Here is a 16,672-nt window from a genome sequence, read left to right on the forward strand (position 1 = left end):
TGGGCAGTATCCTTGACAGTATCAAGAACTCACCTCTTTGTCCTTGCTTGTCTACTACTCTTTAGGTCTAGTTTATACCCTTGTTCATCAACTTCAAGAAATAATTATCAACTTCAATAATTATCAACTTCAATAATTATCAACTGCAACAATACTCAAGAACACTTTGATCTTCAAGAAAATAATTTGTGTAACAACTTCAACTTCTAGGAAACAAATAACACATCTTTGACTTTAGTTTGAAAGGGATACTAAAAATTATATTTGGTCTTCAGTGATACTTGGGGGAATTATAAACACTTCAGCTAAGTAATTCATTATGTCTGACCCCATCCCTATCACCCCTGACATCCAACCCCAAGCCATCCCTTCTGCTGAAGATATCCTCCAGGAGATGCAAGCACGCATCATCCATCTTGAGCAAGAACTACTTAATGCACAGGTTCACTCTCACTCTCACTCCACTCCCACCTTCACAAAGGAACCAAAGATAACTTCACCACCGCCTTTCAGTGGCCGTAAAGATGAAGCTCTGGTATTTCTTTTGAAGTGTGACACAGTCTTCAATATCCAACCCCACACCTATGCTCTTGATCAATCCAAGATTGCCTTCACCTCAAATCTCCTCAAGGATGAAGCTTATCAGTGGTACATGCCTCATGCTATGAACCATACTGAAACTCGTCCTGAATGGGTTGATAACTGGGAAGCTTTCAAAAAGGAATTTGAAAAGACATTTGGTGATTCCGACATCATTGAGACATCACGTCACAAACTCAAGACACTCAAGCAAAATAAGTCAGCATCAGAGTATGCAGCACTTTTTGAAAAGCATGCAGCCTTTCTTCATTGGAATGATGAGGCACTCCGCCATGCCTATTTTGATGGATTGAAGGAAGATGTGAAGGATAAGATTCTTACACCAAATGACTTCAAGACTCTCAAGGATCTCATCAACAAGTCTATCATTTGGGACAACCTCCTCTTCAACCGCAAGAGAGGTATCACTCCAGTCAACACTATCAAGTCTACCCCACCACGTAAAAACAACTCCTCTTTTAACAACTCTCGATCCTTCACTACCCAATCCACTCATACTTTGTCTACCCCTTCCAACACATTCACTCCTGTCCCTATGGAAGTGGATGCTGTCCGACCTCGCTTTGCTCCTCTCACATCTCAAGAGCATGAGCATCGATTCAAGAATAAGCTTTGCCTATACTGTGGAAAGCCCGGTCATACTGCCAATCAATGCAAGGCAAGACCCAACAAGCAACAGTCTCCTGCAATGGTCAATGCTGTCACAGCACCTCAGGAAGCGAAAAACTCCCAGCCCCAGGCCTAATCAAGTCCCCTGCTCTGGGGCCTAATCATGGGCAACTATCACGGTATATTCAACGTCAAACGGCAACGGCTTCAACACTATCAATCAATCCGGACAACCCTCAGGAGCATTTGTGTATTCCAATTACACTCTCCTTTGGTAACAAACACTACAACACTTACGCTATGCTTGATTCAGGAGCCACCAACAGCTTTCTGAACAAGACCTTCCTCGACAAAACTAATATCCCGGTAGTCCAGAAGGATGAACCTATGGACCTTCATGTTATTGATGGGAGAAAAATATCTTCTGGTGCTATCACACATCACTCTGGCCCCATCAACCTCTCTGTTCAAACCACTTCAATTCGTCATGAGGAGACAATCTCCCTTGACATTACTTCCCTTGGCGACTATCCAGTCATTCTTGGCCTTCCATGGCTCTCCCGACACAATCCTGTTATCAATTGGTCCCGTCAGACCATTGTTTTCTCTTCCCTGTACTGTAGGATGCAGTGCAGTCAACCTGACAAGTTGATGGGAAAAGATTTTGATACCCCACTCCAGTCTAATAACTTAGAGCGCCAGTGTGCCTCAGGTTCCCCTTTGACCACTCAAGATGGCCAGTGTGCCTCTGAGAGGATTCCTCCCAGCAAGATCGAACGACAGCATGGTGCTTCGCGGTCTCTCCAGCAACAACATAACCGACAAAAGTCACTCCAGTCTCCAGTCCCTGTCCACACTCCGGCTCCTCCCAAGGTCACCCTTGTGAGTGCAGCAGCCTTTCGCAATGCTCTAAAGAAAGCTTGTGTCTATGGCATCACCTCTGTCTCCCAAGTCACTTCACTCATTGATCCTCTTCCGGCTGAGGACGATGATGATCCTGATACTGATATGGATACTCTATTCAAGAGTATACCTCCCGAGTACCATGACTTTCTAGAAGTCTTCAAGAAATCCAACTCCAACCAGCTCCCAGAACATAGCCAGTATGATCATTCCATTCCTATTGAGGGTGACTCGCGACCACCTTTTGGACCCATCTACTCACTCTCTGAAGTTGAGCTTAAAGCTTTGGATGAATATCTTAAGGACAATCTCAAGAAAGGTTTTATCCAACCCAGTTCTAGTCCAGCAGGCGCTCCAATACTCTTTGTCAAGAAGCCTGATGGTACCCTCCGACTCTGTGTAGATTACAGAGGACTCAACAAAATCACTCGCAAAAATCGATATCCCCTGCCCCTTATTCAAGAATCCCTTGACCGACTCAAGGAGGCATCATGGTTCACAAAAATCGATCTTCGTGCAGCTTATAACCTCATCCGCATCAAGGATGGTGATGAGTGGAAAACAGCTTTTAGGACCCGCTATGGTCTCTTTGAATATCTTGTAATGCCCTTTGGGCTCACCAATGCTCCAGCATCCTTCCAGTACCTCATCAATGATGTGCTGAGGGATTATCTCGACATCTTTGTTATTGTCTATTTGGACGACATCCTCATCTTCAGCAAAACAAGAGAGGATCATATCAGTCACGTCAAGCAGGTGCTTGAGCGACTGAGGAAAAATAATCTTTGGGCCAAAGCAGAGAAGTGTACCTTCTTTCAGCATCAAGTCGACTTTCTAGGATACATCGTCTCAGAAAAAGGTATCAGTATGGATCCCAAAAAGGTCTCCGCAGTACTCGACTGGCCAACACCACACTCCGTCCATGACATTCAAGACTTCCTTGGCTTCGCCAACTTCTACAGGCGATTCATCAAGGCTTACTCTAAAGTCACTGCACCATTAACCAGACTGCTCCGCAAGGATGTTAAGTTTGAATGGGGTGACTCTGAGGAAGAATCATTCAACTCTCTCAAGAAATTATTTACCACTGCTCCCATTCTCCACCATTTCCAGCCCACCAAGCCAATTGTAATAGAGACAGATGCTTCTGACTTTGCAATTGCTGGTATCCTCTCCCATCCAGACGACAAAAATCAACTTCACCCTGTGGCGTATTACTCAAGAAAACTTCAACCAGCCGAACTCAACTATGAAATTTACGACAAATAAATGCTTGCTATTGTAGAAGCATTCAAACAATGGCGACCGTACCTTGAAGGAGCTCAAGAAATTACAGTTTATACGGATCACAAGAATTTAGAATACTTTGCAACCACCAAAGTACTTAATAGACGTCAAGCTAGATGGGCAGAACTCATGGCAAACTATGATTATAAAGTCATTCATAGACCCGGAAGTGCCATGGGAAAACCAGATGCCTTGACGAGACGTCAAGACCTTCAGGGGGGGAGTAGAGCTGCTGAGGCACCTCCACGCACACTTTTCAAACCTGGTCAATTCATTCTAGGTGCCCTTCAACAACCCTCTCTTGACCCCACTTCTTCACTTCACTCCGACATCTTGGCAAGGATAGAGCAACTACAGCCTGAGGATAATACCCTTCAAGAGCTCATGCCTTATCTATGCAATCCCAGTACTCCTTGTCCTCCTGAACTTCAACAAAAGCTTGAAGGTTTCAGCTACTTCAACAACATCGTGAGATTCAAAGAAAGAATCTATGTCCCAGACAACTTTGAACTCAAGACAGACCTTCTCCAACAGGTCCACAACTCTAGTACCTCTGGTCACCTTGGTCAGGCAAAGACACATGATCTCCTGACACGTCATTATTACTTCCCTGGCTTGCGACAATTTGTCAACGCCTATGTTAATGGGTGTCACACTTGCGCACGAAATAAAATCCCACGACATAAACCTTATGGACCCTTACAACCACTCCCTGTTCCTTCTTGTCCTTGGCAATCTATTAGTATGGATGCCATAGTCAAACTCCCTTTATCCAGTAACTTTGATTCAATCATGGTCTTTGTTGATCGTCTTACCAAACAAGCCCACTTTATTCCATATAAAGAAGATGGCTTTGATGCTCCTCAATTAGCTGTGATGTTCCGACAACAAATCATGCGACTTCATGGTATACCTCAAGATATTGTCTCAGATCGTGGACGAATCTTTGACTCTCATTTCTGGCGAGCCTTTGTCAATGGATTAGGCATCAAACCCAACTTCTCGACAGCTTTCCATCCCCAGTCAGATGGTCAGACTGAACGTGTCAACCAAGTTTTAGAAAATTATCTCAGACATTCTGTGATTATGACCAAGCAAACTGGTCATCACTTCTAGATCTGGCGGAATTCAGTTACAACAACTCAGTTCACGCAACCACAAAACATTCTCCCTTTGAGGCAACATATGGTTACCATCCTCTTGATCTTTCTAGTCCACCACCACTTCCTAATACCTCTGTCCCTGCAGCCTCAGACCACATCAACAAACTCCGTAATCTTCACAAGGAACTTATCACCAATATCAAAAAGGCGCAGTTATCTCATTCCAAGTTCTATGATCGCAAGATCAAAGAAATCACTCAAGAAGGTAAACCTATCTTCAAGGTTGGAGATATGGTATTCCTTAATCGAAAAAATATCAAAACCTCAAGGCCATCAATCAAGCTTGATCAACGCATGCTTGGGCCATTCAAGATTATTGAAGCCACACCTTCACCTTTGGCTTTCAAACTCGACCTCCCTCCTAGTATAAACATTCACCCTGTCTTCCATGTCAACCTCTTAGAGCCAGTGCGCTCAGGACTCCCAAGTCAACCTCAAGATCCACCACCTAGGATTGAAGTTGAAGGAGAACAAGAATACATCATTGATAGAATTCTGGATTCTCGCATCAGTAATGATGGAGGATATGATTATCTAGTACATTGGAGAGATTACTCCAGTGCTCATGACTCATGGGAACCTTGGGAAGAACTCCACAACACTACAGCCTTCAGGGCATTCTGTCGTCAACATCTCCAAGATCCTCAACACCACTTCCCATCCATGAGGTCAACAAAATCAAACTCTAGTACTAAACAACCAACACAACAAGACACTTCCACAATTTTGAAAAGACCTCAGCGTAGGTCATCCCGGCTCAGAGGACTTCGCCCTTAGAGGGGGAGCTCCTGTCATGAATGACGCCATCACGTGTTCCTTGTTGCGCAAAACAAGTTCAACCTCCACTTCCGTGTTTTAATATTTCACCTCTGCTCTCATGCCTATCAGGCATAAACTCCAAGTATCATTCTAGTATGTCGGTGCTTAGCTCCCATGCCTGCAAGGCATAAGTCCCCAGTAATTCTCTAGTCTCTAGTTCCTCTGTTCTAATGCCTGCTAAGGCATAATATCTCAGTCTCTTGTTCTCGCAGCACTTCTATGTTCTGCATAGTCCTTCATAGTTCCTCATCGACCAGCTTCGACAAAGTCAAGCGACTTCCGGCGCATCCCGTAGGATGTCATAGGAGGACATAGGTAAACGCAGATATGGCATCGTAGGATATCAGTGGTTATCGGTGGGATGCAAGGCAATGCATGCAGGACAGTGCAGGACGGTTCAGAGCGCTCGTATTCCGCAGGTCTGCACGAGCCTCTTGGAAAAGGTTGATTTGTCTATATAAACCCTATCTTGTACTTTGTAGTCTTCTTTAGTTCTTGATCAAAAGTCATTTCCATTGCCACCCTTTTGGAGTCCAGTCCAGTCCAGTTCCCTCTAACCTTGTAAGACAAGCCAGAGACATTCCTTGGGTCACAGTCCCATTCCTTGTTGGACTCAGTCTTGTTATCTTAAGTATATTCCTTGTCACTCCTAGTCCTTGTCCCCTTGTCCTTTGTCCTCTGTCCCAGGGTGGGCAGTATCCTTGACACTCTTGGAAAAGGTTGATTTGTCTATATAAACCCTATCTTGTACTTTGTAGTCTTCTTTAGTTCTTGATCAAAAGTCATTTCCATTGCCACCCTTTTGGAGTCCAGTCCAGTCCAGTTCCCTCTAACCTTGTAAGGCAAGCCAGAGACATTCCTTGGGTCACAGTCCCATTCCTTGTTGGACTCAGTCTTGTTATCTTAAGTATATTCCTTGTCACTCCTAGTCCTTGTCCCCTTGTCCTTTGTCCTCTGTCCCAGGGTGGGCAGTATCCTTGACAGTGATCTTGAGGAATGAACTCATTGTCACTCAGGAACAACAAGATTACAATGCAAATGATGAAATTACACATGAGACTGATGTGCCCGTCCAAGAGAAAAACTATCAGGAGCATGATCCTGGATTACAGTCTGGAACAGCTTATGAGAAGGGATCTGAGGAAGACTCATTTCCTAACATCCAACAGCTTTCTGACTTTGACAGCATCCCTGGACCATCTCAATGGAGTACGGCACGTAATTCTCCACAAAACTCAGAACTCCAACTTGCTCCTTTGAACAATGGTCCAGGAGGAGGTTCAGAACAAAATCCGGAGGAGATTTGCTGCGGGGATACGTCTGCGCCCAATCTCGATCCTGAGGCGATGGCACGATGGGAAAACATGATCCTCGAAAGAGGTTTTTGGACAAGTAACACAAGTTGATCTCAACTTTGAGGCGTTGAGGTCAGAATTCGTGAGGGCAAACATAGGCGTGCTATATGTGGCTGACCCCAGAGTCCTCCCGGTCTAATATTAGTAGGAATGGGGTGATATGTCATAGTAGGAGCAGGTACAAAGATACGGAATGCATGAACAGCAAGGTATCGATACAGATTAGATCATACTTACAGTACCTTCTCATCTCGCCTCTTTGTCAGATTCCCAGGCGTCGTTGAGCTTTCCTGATCCATCTCTTCTCAGGTCATGCCGCCTGCAGTCATGCCAATTTCATGCTTTCCTCTTTCCCTTCTTCCCATTAAACATCTTTTCTTGCAGAGCTTGGAACACTTCTTCTGTCATTTCCTATTGATCAGTGGACACCTCTTTGACACCTCGTCATCAACTGTATCTCATCGGCTTCCACCAGTTCCCGTGGGCGCGTCCCTTATCCCCACTAGTAGGTCCTTCTATCGTTCGATGACTCGGTGGGGATTGACAGGATAAGCGAAACGCTTACTCACCGGTATATCCTCTTTCGTCCCCTTCTTCCCTTTCTTCGCAGCTTGTTGCTCTTCCAACTTCCTATATTTCTCCTCCAGGGCATCCAAAGCGTTCCCTCTCGCTTCTTGTCGTTTAGCTATCAAAGCGGCCAACGCTCCTCCTTCGTCCTCTCCACCATCTTCTTTCTCTTTCTTTCCCTTTGTGACTCCATTCGTATCCTTCTTACCGGGCTTCTTTGAGTTCTTTCTCTCTACCTTCTCGCCGGACCCATAAAACTCATCCCAAACTCCTAATTCCTTGGCAGCCTCTTCAGCCTCTTTCGCCTCACCCTCCGCCGCACGTTTCCGTTTCACCTTTGCCGACTTATCCGTCGAAGTGGACTTCCAAGTGGACGTGGATGTCAGGAAACCAGAGGAGATGAGGTCGTTGATTTGTTTGATAAATCGGGATTCGTCGGATGATTGGGAATGTGGGATGTGTTGGAGTATTTCGGGTAGGGAACCGTTCGTTGTATTGTAGGCCTCTATGAGGTCGGACTTTTCTTCTTCAGAGCCTGACATCAACTTGGTCTCCAGGTCCACTGCCATATGCCTCTGAATGAAGATATGTCCCGTCCAGGTTTAAAACGCATCCGCTAGCATTTCATATAGAAAGCCAGGTTATAGCAAGGAGGAAGGGGGGGGGGGCGGAAGGGGAGACGAAGGAGAGGTATTACCCACCCTGATACCTCGCCTTATCCTCATCCAGCATCTTCCTATCTACCCTCTTGAATAAACTCTCGAAATAATCATCCCATCCTCCTTCTGGTACTTCCATCCCCTCATCCGTCCTACCTGTTTCATCGTATCTTCCATCAGCTTTGAGATTTGCTTCAAGATATTTTCCGTCCCGACACTCACCGTTTTCTCCTCTTCTCATCACTCACAACAGCGTAAGCGAACCCGACCCTTTGGAATTGCTTCCCCATTTCCTCTCGCTCGTCTTCTGTCTTCGAAGTATGTTTATCAGGGTGATATTTGAGAGCTAAACGACGATATGCTTTCTTGACCTCTTCTTGAGTACATGTCGGGGACAGCTCCAAAGCGGTGTAGAGGATAGGCGGATCGACGTCGATTTCGTCTTCTGTGAAGAAGTTTTCCATTGGATCTGGGTGATCTCCCATTCTGAAGACTGTGTTATCCCAATCGGCAAAGCTTTCAGTGTGTCAGCCTATAAAAGTGATAAAAGTCAAAAGTCAGTAGCAGAGTGGTTGTGGAACGCGACGCGTCGGTTATCACTGCTTGCACGTGATCGAAGCCACGTGGAGTATGCCACGTCATGTACCTCCTTCCCCTACTTCCCCCTCACTTGAGTACCCCAATCTTCCTACAGTATACCTCTTCAAGCCAACATGACTCGACTATATCTCCCCATATCTTTCCTCCTAACCACACTATTGCTCCTACTCGGAATCATGCCCATTCACGGAAACGCTGTCAAGGGTCCTATCATTACCAACAAAGTACGTTCTCCCATTCCACGTTCAACTTTTTCACTTCGTCAAGAAGAATGACAAAATGCAAAGGCCGATCACTGATGAAGATAGGTTTACTTCGATATTGAACATGGAGGTAAAACCATAGGTCGTATAGTTATGGGTCTTTACGGAAAGTCAGTTCACCTTACGACTTCCTCATGTCTTACCAGCTGACGTTCGAGGACCGTACCCAAGACAGCGGAGAACTTCAGGGCGTTGGCAACTGGTAAAGGAGAAAATGGGGCTCCTTTGGGTTTTGGATACGAGGGATCTGAATTCCACAGGATCATCAAACAGTTCATGTACGTTTCATAACCTGTATTTGATGCAGTCTGGGTTGATGACAGGCTTCAAGGAGGTGACTTCACCAGAGGGGACGGAACGGGGGGAAAGTCGATTTATGGAGAAAAGGTATTTTGTTGGTCAGCTTAAGAAATCCACTGCTGATATCAAGTTTCCTGATGAAAATTTCAAACTCAAGCACACCACTCCAGGAGTTTTATGTAGGTCCATATTACGGTTTGATCGATATGGAAAAAAGGTTTATGATATAGCCATGGCCAATTCTGGAAGAGACACCAATGGCTCACAATTCTTCATTACTACCGTGGTCACTTCTTGGCTAGATGGGAAACACGTGAGTCCTCGTCCTAGTCCATTTCTTCGCGTTTGACTTCTCTCGCTCAATCCTTCCATACTCTACGCCTCACTAACCCATCTTCGAAGGAAGCTTTCGTTGTCATAGTTTACAGCATGGGAGAGTGTCGCGGAAAGACATCATTGACTTCAGGTGGTTTTTGGCCACGTTATCGAAGGAATGGATGTTGTCTACGCCTTGGAGAAAGTGCCTACCAAGCGGGACAGACCTTTAGAAGCCGTTAAAATTGTTCGTTCTGGCGAAGTGAGTACCTCCCTACTACTTTCGCGTTTTCAGCTGACGATTAGTTGGAGATGGAACCTGAAGTAGACGAACAAGGCAATCAGGTACCTTTCCGTGTTGAACTCTGAATTCACAATTCACAAATCGCGGTGCGCACTTTTGTGTGATGTGTTAAAACTGAAAGAGACTTTTTCTGAAGCATGCATATTTTCTTCAACTTCATTCATTCCTTTCGACCTGATTTCTTATCGTGCAACGTCCCACATTCCCCATATCCCATTCTACTCATGACACAATTTTACCTTCAAACATCTTTCTATCGAACCTTTCATGCCATTCGTTCGATTCGATACTTTGCATCGTCAACACAGTCGGATCCCGAGGATTCTCAAGATGATCAAGGAGATACTTCCGACTCAGACCCTGATACGGATATTGATTGGGAATCCGATACGGACGTTGAGCTCGTTCCTCCTACATCTACTCAAGAAGATGTGTATGGAGAAGAATCTTATCCTACTCTTTCATCACCTACCAAATACCTCGCTTTCTTCGTATTCTTCGTGATACTTCCTACTGGAGCAGGTGTGTATTACTATGGTGGAGGTAAAGAGAGAGTTAGAAGGTGGAGGAGGGGTAGTAAGGGATACGAAAAGATTGAAATGTCTCGTGCTTAGTGAGTCTTTGATGATGCGATCATATCCATTTTAGACATAAACAACCGAGTACAGTGTCCTACATACTCACCCAAAACTTATCGTTCGCTTTTGATTTGAAACCTGCGATCAACTCATCAATCAGACGATCACCCAGTCAATTCAACCCCGGGATATCATTCCGTCTGAGAGTCAGTGACCAACATATCATTTCAATTGAGAGTCCCATAAATTTTGAAGTGTCTAACCGGAGGAAATCGGAAAAGGCTGATCTACCCGATTGACTAGTGGTGGAGAATAAGAGTACGAGTACTAACCCGGCCGGATCATGTCTCTGTCTCGTTGAGGAGATCACCACTACCCTCAGACTCTACTTACCTGTTTCAATGGAAGCTAGAAAGGAAAGAAAGAGGTTGGTCCTTGGAAACGAAATCGTCGAGGCGATGCTTTCTCACGATCATCGAAGGCGGTCCGTGGAAACCGGAGCTTCAAACGTATAAAATCCATTTTCACGCCACTTGAAATGGATCTCTCAATATCTCTACCATTTCATGACCTCGGGGGATAAGTATTGCCGTATTTGTCATCACCCATCAACCAATCATACACGGGGTAACTGCTTAGCCCATAATGCCTCTTATAAATGTCATCGTCGATTCCTTCTGTAGTCCCCTCGACATCAAGGCCACGGTGTTTGTGACCAATTTAACCGCCTCCTTCAAACAGGTGGCGAGTGAATATCTTGCCATAAAAAAGCAGGACGCATGGGAGCATTCTGAATTTAAGTGGGAGGCCTACAAAACCAAATTGGATAAACATTTGGAGCTTATGGCTGAGTGTGTGTACTATTATGACCAGAAATTCCGTACTTCAACTGCATGGAGACCACCAAGCAAAGACCTTCAATCTGCAATCACTCAATGCGCAAGTGTGAAATATCATTGGGAACAATCCGATCATAAAGCTTTTTCCACCTGGGATCCCAATCAGAGGCCACCAGCAGCCTGTTTGACTGACTGGAAGCTCAAGGTGGAAGTGAACCGGGATGCAAAGAATGTCTGGTTGGAGTCATACAAAGCCTGGAAGTTGAGTCCTACACTACTTAGCTTTGAACAGGAAGAGCGTCTTTCATCCACAGATAAAGACCAACTTTGTCGGCAGTATCTTGAATCCTATAAAAATTGGGAAGACATTGATTGGAGACAAAGATACACAAGTTATCCTAGCTGGCTGGAATGGATGACAAAGAATCCACAAGATTCCCTAGCTTCAATTCATTTGGCTGATCTCACAGCTCTGGAAGATGAGATGAGGCAAATCTCTGAGGATTTTCAAAAATTTCCTGCTGTAGAGTTGCTCAAAGGTAAGATTGAGGAACTACATAACGTTTCGTGCACACTTGAGCAACATGCAGAAGATTGGGAGGAGAAGAGAACAGAATTCCTTAGGCAGCGCTGGGCAAACACTGGTGAAGACAATGGAGCACTTTGGGAAGAACTTGTGGAAGAACGTAAAGAGTTAATCAGTTTGAAGTCCAATTTGCGTTGGGGGTTTGGTACTGAAGATAACGGGATTACTGATTACAGTCTCTATTCCTGGTGTTGCGAGCATGCTGCTTCCTATGCAGAAGTCGCCAAGACTGTGGAAGTTGTCCGAGCTGCATACAACAAAGTGTCCTCCTTACCAAATATGCCTCAAAAGAAGACGCCAGAAACATTCTCTCAGCTCACATCAGGACAATCGTTGATACACAAGCGCTAACTATGTCGTTGGATTGCTGTCACGAACTTGTCATGAATAGTGATAAGGAATTCTAACTCATGCTCAGAATAGTGATGACAAAATATGACTCATGCTAGGAACTGTGATAAGGATTGAAGGAAATATGAGTCATGGTATTTAGCAGTTCAGCAGTGAGTGTCACGGCCGTCAAACAACTGCTTTCTAACGGACCAACGCTCGATGAACCTCGGCTAACTTGACGCTTCTAAGTCAATGTCTCACCCAATCAGGAGGGTGCAGACGTCAAAAGGAGTGTATCTACAGCGTACTTCAACAGTGTTACTCTAACTAGGGTTCTGTTTTACTGATGGCGATTGTTACGGGGTAACAACGAATCGAGAGGACTCTATCGAGTTCGACGGATTAGGACAGAGGAAAGCGGGAGTTGGAGGCAGTGCTGCAGTAGGTAGGGACGGGTTTTCCCCTTTCGAGATTTCCCCACTGGGTTTGCTCAAAGCGGTTTTTCACCTGTCCGAGTATGTACGTAGACGCTTGCAGCAGGAAGGAGACGAGGACAAGGATAGCCGTAGACAGTATATAGTACAATCAGCAAAGTACCAACTTTGCTGATTCTTCAATATCATTCTTTGGCTACATCGATTGCAGAGGAGACACGATCCATTAGCACCAGAGCCCCTAGATTTCCACGAGACATCCATCGAGTTCGACCCAACCTGCGACCTAGTCGTCGTGTTTCCAGTACCGTTACAGCGATGTATCTCATTGTTGATGAAGTGTACCTATCTCTATCTATCTTTCACTACTGACAACAATCAAGGTGTCAGGGTCGTTGTTTCTTCTCTTCTACTGACCGACGGTCGACCAACCTCGGCTAACTACGTCGTAGTGGGGCGTCAATGTCTCACTAGGACAGGGTACTCGTCGGGGAACTACAGCTAACTACGCCGTAGTGATAGGTCGAGTGGTAAGTGATAAGATGATCGTCAATGAACTGCGGCTAACTTCGCCGTAGTACGTCGAACTGCTCGGTGGTAACTCTCCTTAACTCGGTGGTTGTAGCTACTGAATATATCGCTCGCTACTGACAACAATCAAGGATCGCTGAAGAAGTTCAGTAATCCGTAAACTATCTATACTCCCCCTCTCTTCTCATAGAACGTCCCTCAACTCCTGCACTGCCTCACGCTCAGTCCTCTTCGTTCAACTTCGCCGTACCTCGTCATATCCCCGATGTCCTACTCCACTCACTTCGACTAACTTTGCCTAACTTACCCTGCTCTGCTCCCCTTTGGTTCCCTTCCCCTAATTTCCCCGTAGTTCTCCGCTAGGCGGGGTTATCGTGACAAATAATACCCTCTTGGTTCTCGTAACTTTGCCGTAGTCCGTCTCAGTGGTTCGAGTGGAGGTTGGTGATGACAGAAGGAAGGTCGGTGATGGTGAAAGGAGGGTCGGTGATGGCGGTGTCAGGGATGTTACGACGTAGTTCGTGACAGTCGCCCCCTCCTTAGGCGCGAACGTCCTCGTGAGCTTCGTATGCATGTAATGAAGAGAAAGACACTCAGCAGGTTGCAGGAAACAAAATTGGTCATATACCAGTTGTTGTTAGATGATGCCATGGTTCGTTGTCAATCGGACAGTTAACTTCGTCGAAGTTCGTTGTGGTTGTTTGTTGTTACCCTGTGGTAATTACGTTGTAAGTGAGACAGAGGATTTGGGGTACAACAAACCTCGTCGAAGTTCGTCAGCGTATTCCTAACCCATATGAATGTGAGACACGTAGCGTGGGAATTTTGATTGTCGCCATGGTGTTTGTTGTTGCTGAGACACCTTGTTATGCGAAGTTACCAGCGCCCTGACGACGAGTAGTCGTGTCAGTTGTACTAAATACTCAGTACTTCGGCCCACTTCTTCTTCTTCCCCAGTACTAATCCTAAATCGTACTATCATCGTCTATCGAACCTCAGCTTTTACTTTACCACACACATCAATTTGATATCTTTTAACAATATGAGCTCCCGCCCAGAATTTGACGCCTACCGATCTTTCGTAGATCGTTTCTCCGCTGTCCGTAAGTTACTTGTGCAGTTCCCAGGTTAGGTCATCACTGATCACTTCAGTCTCTCAGCAGGGGAATACCCCCCGCCAAGTGTCGTCTATGGGCCTTGGGGCCTTAGCCATCACCGATGGTTCGCCTTCTGCTGCTGCAGCTTCCGCCGCGGCTCCTTCTGTTGCCGTCCCCCCCCGCTGGAGCTACGGTCCCTCTTTCCTCTGGCCAACAGGAGGTCAGACCTGCTCCTGTTGGCCTCTCGCAAACTACTGGTCGTACTGCCACTGTGGTAGAAATCAATGACGATGACGAGGTGATGGCTAGTGATGAGGAGACAGATGGTGAAGAGGAGATGGATGGTGATCGTTGCGGTGAAGAGATGGATGTGGGGGTTGATGATGGTGGAGAGATGGGTGAGGAGGTCGACGAGTCGTTTGACATCGATCTTGGTGGTGAGGAGTTGTTCGAGGATAGGGATGATTGGTTGGCCGAGCTGAGAACATTGACTCGTACGTTCGTCGCTGTATAACCTGGTCGTGAGCGCTAATGTGTACAGCTGTCCGTGTCACCGAAGGTTCTCCCGAGTTTCGTGTGAGGCTACAGGCCTCCAACGGTAGGAAGCGATTAGCCTACATGGAGAAGCTTGCCGAAGTGAAGCCTGAGAAACGTCGCCGTTCCTCTTCCCCCCACGACGAAGTAACCCCTCCTTCGGCAAAACGGGTCAAAGAGACCCCTTGGTCTTTTCCAGGACAGGCTGAACTGTCTCCCCCCACTTCCCACGAGACAGGGAGCGCTCGCAAGGCTTCGTTGCGAGAGCAGGAGAGGCTATGGCAGAAGTTCATTGATGAACGGGAACGATGGGAGGTTGCCAGTATAGATGAGTCATGCGATCGATGTCGGTAGGTTCCTTCCATAGAAGCTTATACATCTGCTGATCAATAGCCGTGAAATTATCACGTACGGGAGAAAGAAATGGCCGTGCTTACAACCGGTCAAGCCCCACAATCGCGGGTCCCGTTGTGCTTCTTGCACTTCTGGGCCCTGCTCCTTCTGCCCCCCCAATGCCGCTCGGGATATTCCTCCTAGATCTTCTGCTCCTCTCGGTCCCCCCTATACTCCGTCCGCCGCTGTTTGCCGTCGTCTCCCTACCGCCCAAGACGGGGACTATCCTTCGCGCTCTCCTTCGGCGAACTTCTCTTCTCCCGGCCCCACCTCGCCGTCACCCGCCGTCCGTCGCCCGCCTAAATCTCCCGTGGCCGGACCGTCTCGTTGTTACGGAGTAACAACGAATCGAGAGAACTCCATCGAACTCGACGGATTAGGAAGGAAAACGGCGAGAGTTGGAGGCAGTGCTGCAGTAGGTAGGGACGGGTTTTCCCTTTTCGAGATTTCCCCACTGGGTTTGCTCAAAAGCGGTTTTTCACCTGTCCGAGTATGTACCTAGACGCTTGCAGTAGGATGGAGAGGAAACGGATACATGTAGACAAGTATATAGTACAATCAGCAAAGTACCAACTTTGCTGATTCTTCAATATCATTCTTTGGCTACACCGATTGCAGAGGAGACACGACCCATTAGCACCAGAGATACATAGATTTCCACGAGAGTTCCATCGACTTCGACCCAACCTGCGACTTAGTCATCATGTTTCCAGTACCGTTACAAGTTGAAGAATCAGCCTTACGCGCCTTGGGTGGAAGTGGAAAGGATTGCATGCTTACCAGAGGAAAAGCGAGGAAAATGATACCTGGAGAGGAGGGTCTGGAACAAGGGCTGGGCCCAGAGGTAGAAACACCAACAAGTTCTTCGAGAACTACCATTTCACATGATCTTTCTCATAACACCCCTACCACAGATCCGTTGAATGAATTAGCCAATCAGTTGTCACAATTGCTAGCCATCATGACTATGCAACAGAAGGAACAGAACGCATTAAAGGAAGAATTAGCTACAATAAAGGCTGACCAACAGAACCAGGTACTCGCTCCAAGGAAAGCAACTTCGATCGAACTCGAAGAAACCAAACCGTCTCTGGATCAAAGAGTACTCCACAACGAACGACTTGGAAGAACCAGGTGTGCAGATCCACCCACCTTTAGTGGGGAGCGTGGCGAACTTGACAACTTCCTGGCAGCCTGCCATATGAACTTCGAATTCAAAGGGGCCGAGTACGCCACGGACCGCAGGAAAATCCTGTTCATGTACGGGTACCTTCGAGGTACTCCTCAAATGCTCTTAACCCCGGCCATAACCAACCCAAGTATATGGAATTCGACCGAATGGTTAGAGAGCTACGACAAATTTGTGCAACACTTACGAACTCAATTTGGAGACAGTAACATGGCAGGTACGGCTATGAGGAAATTGCAAGAGTTAAGACAGACTGATACGGCGGCTGAGTACTTTGCCAACTTTGAACTTTGGTCAACTCATCTTGGGAAGGTACCAGATGCAATGAAAATCGCATCAGCCATACAGGGCCTGAAAGAAGAACTACTGAAGGTGGTAGTAGTAAATAACACCGATCCTCGAACCAAATCGGAT

The 16,672-nt window shown here is 46.4% G+C and overlaps 3 protein-coding genes across 3 annotated transcripts; 2 read left to right on the forward strand and 1 right to left on the reverse strand.

Moving 5' to 3' along the window:
- Positions 1–6,918: 6,918 nt before the first annotated feature.
- TREMEDRAFT_39924 (uncharacterized protein) lies at positions 6,919–8,479 on the reverse strand. The gene is made up of 4 exons (XM_007005629.1): positions 8,185–8,479; positions 8,005–8,132; positions 7,306–7,838; positions 6,919–7,147 (listed from the first exon to the last, which is right to left on the reverse strand). The coding sequence occupies exons 1-4, from the start codon at positions 8,445–8,447 to the stop codon at positions 7,073–7,075; spliced, it is 999 nt and encodes a 332-aa protein (XP_007005691.1). The 5' UTR covers positions 8,448–8,479; the 3' UTR covers positions 6,919–7,072.
- A 259-nt stretch (positions 8,480–8,738) lies between these two features.
- On the forward strand, positions 8,739–9,809 carry TREMEDRAFT_69390 (uncharacterized protein; the record flags this gene model as incomplete). The annotated part of the gene is made up of 8 exons (XM_007005888.1): positions 8,739–8,786; positions 8,871–8,935; positions 8,984–9,103; positions 9,149–9,212; positions 9,256–9,304; positions 9,356–9,438; positions 9,592–9,702; positions 9,747–9,809. The coding sequence occupies 8 exons, from the start codon at positions 8,739–8,741 to the stop codon at positions 9,807–9,809; spliced, it is 603 nt and encodes a 200-aa protein (XP_007005950.1).
- A 1,158-nt stretch (positions 9,810–10,967) lies between these two features.
- On the forward strand, positions 10,968–12,098 carry TREMEDRAFT_63643 (uncharacterized protein; the record flags this gene model as incomplete). Its single annotated transcript, XM_007005797.1, has 1 exon — positions 10,968–12,098. The coding sequence occupies one exon, from the start codon at positions 10,968–10,970 to the stop codon at positions 12,096–12,098; it is 1,131 nt and encodes a 376-aa protein (XP_007005859.1).
- Between the last annotated feature and the right edge of the window lie 4,574 nt (positions 12,099–16,672).

This window comes from Tremella mesenterica, assembly GCF_000271645.1.
Source record: "Tremella mesenterica DSM 1558 unplaced genomic scaffold TREMEscaffold_8, whole genome shotgun sequence".
Lineage (NCBI taxonomy): Eukaryota > Fungi > Basidiomycota > Tremellomycetes > Tremellales > Tremellaceae > Tremella > Tremella mesenterica.